At 39.5% G+C, this 8,495-nt stretch overlaps 1 protein-coding gene across 1 annotated transcript in view; it reads left to right on the plus strand.

The window, feature by feature from the left end:
- Nucleotides 1-2,575: 2,575 nt before the first annotated feature.
- Nucleotides 2,576-8,495, plus strand: part of LOC113034664 (heterogeneous nuclear ribonucleoprotein L-like) — a 72,554-nt gene continuing 66,634 nt past the window's right edge. The window contains exon 1 of the mRNA XM_026189472.1: nt 2,576-2,966. Coding sequence (XP_026045257.1) covers nt 2,745-2,966 — 222 coding nt within the window. The 5' untranslated portion in view covers nt 2,576-2,744. The remainder of the gene's footprint in view (nt 2,967-8,495) is intronic.

The raw sequence follows: 8,495 nt of genomic DNA on the forward strand, positions 1-8,495 counted from the left end.
AAAAGCGAGCCTTTTATTGTGGCTGGTAACGCAAGAGAAACAAACAAGAATAAGGGCAGCACAAAAGCAATAACTAAACAGAAACCTAAACTGGGAATGAACTAAGGTAAGGCTATGACTTAGAATGCAACAGACCGGGCATGGAAACATGGAGGGTGGGAACACAGACGACGCAACACAGACTGTAAGAAACACAGAGACTAAATACACATGAGGGATGATCAGGGGAAGTGGCCACACATGGGAACGCAGCTGACACACATGAACTTAAAGACAGGACAGAAGGAGTGAGCTGAATACACAGACAGTGAATGCAGGCCTTCAAAGTAAAACAGGAAACATGAGACATGAACCAGGGAGACGTAGTACAGGGGGAGGTGACATAACTGACAGCATGAACTTGACAGTACAAGACACACAGACATAAACACACGAAGGGCAAGGGAGACGTAATGCAAGGGTAACATAATTACAAAAAGGACTGGACTACCTAAGCAAACAATAAACATCAAAATAGGTTAAGCATAACACACTGGGTCACACGACCCAGGACCATGACATTGTCCTTTGCAAAATCAACTGCATCATGTCAGGAGTGAAGAAAAGGTCAAGACAGACAGCGTATCTCACAGACCCTCAGATCAAACATCGGGACATGACATGTCGACTCACTGTTAGGATGGGCAGGATCCTCTGAGTCCTCTCCATGTTCATGGGAAGTGTCAGAGGCGCTCACAGACGTGGAGCTCTCCGCTGAGCAGTATGCATTCTCTGTTTAAGCTTGTCTTATTCTGATGAGTCCTGCAGCTCCCTGACAGGTAAAGGCTGCATGACCTTCTCTAAACCCTCTTCTGCACTAAACTGTTTCTTCATTTTTTCTCCTTTTCTTTGCTGCAGGTCTTTCTTCTCTGCTCACTAATGAAATGACCCCTCAGCCAAGCTGCATGCTAGAGTGCAGCAAGGGCAGGAGGCCATGTCGCTGCTCGAGCGCCACTTCACAGCACATCGCTCCAAGATGACCTTTCTTCACCCCTGAAATGATCAGTGCATGTTTACACATTTACACAGCGTCACATGCACGCACACATGCACGCATCTTCTCACTAATTCAGACACGCGTCGATACAAGTCTGGTGGTCGCACGGCTCCATAATATAACTGGCAAAAATACAAGAATTTCCTGCATTGGCCTACAATGGGGAATCTGGTGGATTGCAGTAAAAATGTCAAATATCACTAGTTTTTGTTTTCAGAATGACATGCTGACATTACAGAATCTGTGGTTTTATACTGGAACAGCAGAGAGATTCAAACGTTTGGTTTCAATGGGGCAGTTTTGACCACAAAGGTGTTGAGAGGGAGTATCTGCTATTACACAAAAAATACTAATCCAATCATATCAGTTCGGTGGCTAATCTTTGACATGTCCAAGACTCTAATCACCACCAATGTGCCGTCCCTATACTATTTACTAAAATAACTAGTTTGAACGACGGCATTGTCGTTCAAACTAGTTAAGGCTTTTTGTAAAACCTCATTTCTTCTTTTCTTACCAAAACAGTGTGTAAGTGACTGCCGGGGGTGAGACTACACATTAAAATACCTCTGGCTGTTGGTGACTGTACATTCCCATGCAGCAACAGGAAATAAGGCTGCTGACCACATCGACGCATCAGGCAGTGCTGACGTGATGTTATGATTTGATAATATCTCTGAATGAGGGTGTCTGTTTTTACTATCTAGTTTTTCTGTTATGTTCAAGATATGCTGACAGAAAGCTTGCAGTTAAAAATAAAATAGCAGACTGAGTTCAGCATAATAATTAGAATCTTTGTGAGTAAGACCTGACAAATAGTTTGGAAAACGTGATAGAGTGTTACTACTACTGATAATAATACAATTATTATTATTAAGTGTGCCTATGCAATGGCACACTTATTGTCATTACTGTTGAAATGGAAAAGGAACAAAACCAGAACTATGTGCAGAAAGGATACCCAAGATAGGAACTGAGAAGATCCGCTTTTTGCTCTTGTTTAGAGGAACTAACCGTTACGTGTGAACTTTGACAGATTGAACTGGGAAAGGCGTCTAACAAAAAGGCTGTTCAGTTGGATTTGGGGATTTCAGTCAGTACCTGTGCTGGAGACCAAGTCAGGATAGGTTACGCTGCTCTCAGAGGGCTACATAAGGGTTAGGGTTAACCTTTCACCTGTCTAAATGTAAATGTAATGTGAGGAAATTAAAAACATGTTTATGCGACAATGAGCTGTTTTCCTAAATCCCACCATGTTTCTGGGTAATCCGGGCATGACAGAGGATAAAGATGACTTTTCCTTTCATGATGCTGCACATTCACACCGATGCTCTCCCCCCCCCCTCTCTGCTTTTTCCAGCCCTCTGTGGTTTCAGTCTGCCTCTCCCTGCATTGTATGTTACCCACCATTCCTCTCCGCTCCCTCCGTGCACTCCTCTGCATAGCCTGGAGAGAGCCTGTCGGTTGACAACTCGATTCCGACCAATGACACGCCGTGTCTGTAAGGCGCAGGACCAGTTTCACCAATAACAGAAGGCACTGGGCGGGACATATATATAGAAAATCACTGGCGCTGGAGAGAGACAGACGCATCCGTGGAAAGGACCCGTGAGACGAGACAGGTACCAAAGGATCATTCTCGGCATGGACGTGTCAGAGTGACCAGCTGCAGACACTGTCGCTTCGTCCACCTGATCCACCACCGAGCATGTCTACTCCAGAAGAAGCCGGCCAGCGTGAGGAAGGGGAGTACGGAAGGGCGGCTAAACGGCTCAAAACAGAGGAGACGGAGGCGGATGAGAGAGAGGAGGGGGAAGAGGAGCTGGAGGAAGGAGAGGATTCGGACTCCGGATCGCTACCCGGTAACGGAGAGTCGGCGACAGACAATCGGGCCCGGTGGAGCGCGAGCCAATTCGGAGCAGGGCTGAGGGTAAGGAGAGCAAAAATGTTACCTAACGGTACCCTGCGGCACAGCATCACACACCGAGCCGGGCGAGCCGCGCGCATGTGCGCGCGCGCTGTCATGCAGTCTGTGCCAAGAGACATCTACCTGTCACACATATGTCGGCGCCGACATCACCGACACAGTGGAGCCTGAGCTATAAATCCAGGCCAATTTTTCAATGTGACGCCTGTGTTCATTCAGCCAAAGCAATTGTCCGATAAAATGTGTGTGGTGGTAAATGTGCAAAATGTCCCGTTTGACTTTTGATGTTGAATATTCGGTTCTTTCCACTCTATGGTGTCTGTTGTGTATTTGTGTATTTCCTTGCAATGCTGTGGTTTCCTCTCAGGTCACTGGCTTTTCAGTACAAATCATCGACTTGTTAACGTTTCCCACACGAAACTCAGAAGCCTAAATTTGGGTTTAACACAGATGTCCTGGTTTCTCTTTGGTTATTCACCCAGTGTCTCTTGTATCTGCTAATGTTGAGTCCATCTGATATTTACAGTGCCATGAAAAAGTATTTTCCCCTTTGTTTCAAGTGATGCTGATAACTGGCAAGACATTCATTTCACGCTGAAGAATTTTGGCCCATTTTTCTTTGCACAGTTGTGTGAATTCAGACAAATTGGACGTTTTTCGAGTATGAATGGCCAATTTAAGCACCTTACTAACCCTAACTGTTATTGTGATTTGGCACCATATAAATAAAACTGAATGGAATTGTTTGTGGTCATGCTAAAGCCTCTCAATTGGATTTAAGTCTGGACTTTTCACTAGACCACTCAAAGTAGAGCTGGGCGATAGAACGATAACGATATGTATCGCGATATAACTTTTACTCGATAGAGAAATTAAGCTATCGCGATAGACCTCTTAAAAAAAAAAAAAAAAAAAAAAAAAAAAAAGACCAGCCAATCCAAATTAAGTAGCGCTGAGCCGAACCAATCACAGCCGCAGCGTCACGTCGCGTGACTTGTAACGTACAGCACAAGTGCCAAGCCGCACGTTTTTTTATTTATTTATTTATTTATTTATTTATTTTTTTTATTTTATTTATTTTTTTTTTACTTTTTATTTTTTATTTTTTTTTATTTTATTAGTAATAAAAACATACAAACAAAATGCACCATATATTACAGATTCAGAGAATAAACATTTCTTACATATTAGCAACTTTCATATATAGTGAAAATAAAATATAAAGATGGGGTCACATAAATTAACAGATTATTAACTCACTAAATCAAAATCTTCTACAAAGGAAACAAAAAAAGCAGCCTTTTTCTTTTTAACTAAAGTCAAAGATTTAACCAACAGGTTTAGGTCGTTTTTCCAGTGAGCCAGTGTTGGTTTAATCTTAAAAAAGGGACATTTATGTATAAAATACTTACACAAGATTAATAACACATTAACACCATAATTAGCTTTCTTTTCTTTCAAAAACACTCCAAACATTATCATATTTAAGGTAAACGGGGTAATTTGAATCCCACTGGATAAAGCCAGGTATGAAAATCCAACCAAAATATTTGTATAAAATTGCACAAAAAGAATAGATGGTCCAAATCCTCCTCTTCTGTTTCACAAAATACACAATTACCCGTTTCTATTTTGAATCTATCACTAAGGAGTCTATTTGTCGGGTAAATTTTATTCAAGATTTTAAATTGGACTTCTTTCCCTTTAGGAGGGATAGGGAAGGTGATATAATCAGTTCTTATTTTTTCAATTTCTTCCCTTTGGAAATCTTTTAATATGTAATTACGTCTAAGTAAATTTGGAGAATAAAGACTCCTTAATGAAGATCTAAGAAACTTATTGTTGCATTTAACATCACAAAATCGAATACCATCTATATATAATTGCCTTAACTTGGGGGAGATGTCAGAATATATTATATCATTTACAACTATGTTTTTAAGTGACAATGGAATGGATTTTATAACCCGATTAAATTTACTTTTAGAACATTGGATATTAAACTTTTGGCAAAAATCTTGATGTCCTAGAACATGTCCTTCCTCATCTACAAAATGGGCAATTGCCCAAACACCTTTTGATAACCAATCTTGAATAAAAATAGATTTTCTGTTCATCAGTATATATCTATTGTTCCAAATTGGGCTATTATGTGGAGTGAAATTATGTTTAAATAACATTTTCCAATAAAGAAGGACCTGTTTATGGAATTCAGAGAGTTTAGCAGGTAGCTTAGTAATTTCAAAGTCACACTTTAGGAGAAAGTCGATACCCCCTAGTGTGTTAAAGACCTTACTTGGTATAAAAAACCAAATGGAGTGTGGATTATTTAGGAAGGATTTTAACCATTTAAGTTTCAAAACACCATTCATTATGTCAAAATCAATTGCGTTTCCACCGCCTTCAATGTATGGTTTAACCAAATCATCTTTAGATATATAATGGCACTTATTCCTCCAAATAAAATTAAAATTCAAGCTATTAATTGTTTTAATAACTTTATTCGATATTGATAGAGAGTAAGCTGGATATATAAATCTAGATAAACTATCCATTTTGGTTAATAATATTCTTCCAAAAATTGTGATGTCTCTTTGTAACCACTTATTTAGGATTGTCTTACATTTGTCAACATTATCTAAAATATTTACTTTTTCTAAGTGCCAAGCCGCACGTGTGTTTGTTTGGGAAGCAGCCAGCGGGTAATGGAGGAAATGAGTGTGCCGACTAGAAAAATCAACCGAGCGTGACCGAAGAGAAAACAGATGATGGTTCCAACGCCGGAGAGATTGTCGAACAGAAGAGCCAAAGAAGTTCCGTAGTGTGAAGGTATTTCTGCTATTTCAAGTCTGACAAAAAACAGAGTAGCGTGCACTGTAAATTGTGCCGAAAGCAAGTCTGGAAATACAATAAACTGGTGCATGCGTCACACTGTGCGCCACGTTATTGTTTCGGTGAAATGAATTTCTACAATACTGTTAATTCTACTCTCTGCAGTGTTTAAATGCTTACATATACACACAGTTACTGTCCGTCCACACATACGACTCTGTTCTGCTTCTATGCCCCAGCTTTGTTTACTTTTTCCCACCGAGGCTTCTAGACTTCTGATTGGCCAACATTTCTGCACGGTTAGGAATCTAGCGCCACCTGCTGCTTTGGCATGTTCATAGCAGCGTTTTCCTTCATTTCTGCCTTTATGTGTGGACGGGATTATTTTTTAAAACGAAAACGGAAAATCTCCGTTTTCAAAAATACCCGTGTACGTGTGGACGTAGCCTCAGTCTCTGACTGGAAGCGCTAATTCGTCATTCGGCTTTTGTCAGACTAAAGTAACTGTTAAAACTGTTTGAAAAGCTAAGCTATACAACAAGGAGAGATTGAGAATTTCCTTTTAGTTCTCAGTTTATTTGATATTGACAAAAGTTAGTCAGTTTTGTCTGTTCTTCTGTAAAACAAACTAAGATTTATTTTTAGAATTAATATTTTGTTTCTAAGTGGAATTGACAGTTTAGTCTGTTTCGTTTGTTCTATTTTGAAACTTAAACGCTTTAGCGGCTGCCTTTTGTGTAGTTTGCAATATTTGCCTTTATTTATCTGAAAAAGTCTCATGTTCCTTAAGTACATCTACCCTGTTGAACTTATTATGGGAAATAAATATTTAAATAAAAACAAGCTGCTGATTATTTCACATTTTACTTGTGAGCAACGGCACATTTAAATCTTACAAATATAGTTATTTGGCTTATATCGTGATAGATATCGTTATCGCCTGAAATGAAAAAAACATATCGTGATATGAAGAAATCTCATATCGCCCAGCTCTAACTCAAAGCTTTATTATTATTATTTCTAAGCCATTTAAGGTGGAGTTTCTGATGTGTTTCAGATCATGCTGCATAACCAAAATGCTCTTCATCATCAGGCCATGAACTGGAGCTGGAGATTCTCCTTCAGGATTTTCAGAGTAGAATCCATGATTCCAAGCAAAGCAGCCCCAGGCCATCACACTGTTACCTCAATGTTTGATTGTTGGTACGATGTTGTTGTTATAAAATGCTGGGGTAGTTTTATGCTAGCTGTAACGGGACACCAGCCTTCCAAAAAGTCCTGCTTTTCTCTAATTAGTCCCCTGAAAACTTTCCCAAAGTCTTGGGGAGCAAGATGGGCTTTTGAATATGTGAGGATGAACCTTTGTTTTGGTTTTTTTATGGTCAGTATTGGTTTTCTGGTTGGTTTGGTTGGTTTTCTCTCCCAGTTTTTGCCCAGTTTCTTTCTTATGGTTGAGTCGTGAACACTGACACTGACTGAGTTGTTCGGATGTTGTTCTGGGTTCTTCTGTGACCTCCTGGATGATTTGGTGAGGGGCTCTTGGGGTCAGCCACTGTTGGGCAGGTTTTCTTGATAATAACTCTCACTGTGGTTCTTTGAAGAAATGGATTTGTAACATTTTCCTGACTAATAGATGTCATGACTTTTTTCTTATTTGTTCTCAAATTAATTTTAGATCGTGACATGATGTGTTGCTTTTTGATTGTTTAGCCTACCTCACATTGTCAAATTAGCTTTGTAGCTAATCAAATTTGAACTTAGCATTTCAAAATATATGGTTAAACAGTTAATTCAAAATGTAACATGGTAGGCCTGGTAGCTGGTAGGTTTGGATGGCTTTTCCCCTTTGGTAAATACAATCAGTATTTAAAATTGCATTTAGCATTTACTCAGGTTACTTTTGTCTAATAAAATATATTTTTTATCTAAAGCATTTGATGATAAATATGCAGGAAATAAGACATCGGGTAGGGTACAAACCTTTCCAGTACATGGCCACGGTCACCACATCACGCAACATTTCATGACCACGTGAACATCATTTATTAAGTTCTACTATCCCAGTCTCCACCTTTGCCTTCATGATTGTTTTGATCTGGTGCATTATAAGTAAAAACCAAATGAAACTGAATTGACTTCCAGTATTTGAGCTGGGTAGGTGCCTCGTGCCTTAACTTGATCAAATCTGATTTGAAGACTTGCTCTCGCCAGCGTACAAGTTTGCAGATTCTGTGTTTACTTACAGTTGGCTGTGTGTCCTCGTCCATCAACAATAATAAATATCTGCAGTATCACACACCGTGCAGGAAATTAAAAATTAATATGCACAAATACATATGTGCCACAACTGCAGTACCTTTATTGAGGCTGGGTCGGTCAGGGTCGGATCCTGAATCTGGCAGGAAATGTTCTTCTACAAGTTACACAGACTTCAGGTTTTATAAAGTGACAAGACAACATTTTAAGACCATTTCCAATAACTATATTTCTGATGACACAGTATTACAAAAATATTGTATGCTTTGTCAACGCTTGCAGGCAGTAAATGAACTGCTCCTTCCTTTTCATATGAAATGCATACATAGAGTGCTTGTTTACTCAGAATTATTTTGGCATATTGCACATAACAGGCTGTACCTATATCAGCACATCACTCATTGCCTCATCACTGCTGTATGTTTTTGATCTGCTACATTGCAC

The sequence above is a fragment of the Astatotilapia calliptera genome, chromosome 13 (assembly GCF_900246225.1).
Source record: "Astatotilapia calliptera chromosome 13, fAstCal1.2, whole genome shotgun sequence".
NCBI lineage: Eukaryota > Metazoa > Chordata > Actinopteri > Cichliformes > Cichlidae > Astatotilapia > Astatotilapia calliptera.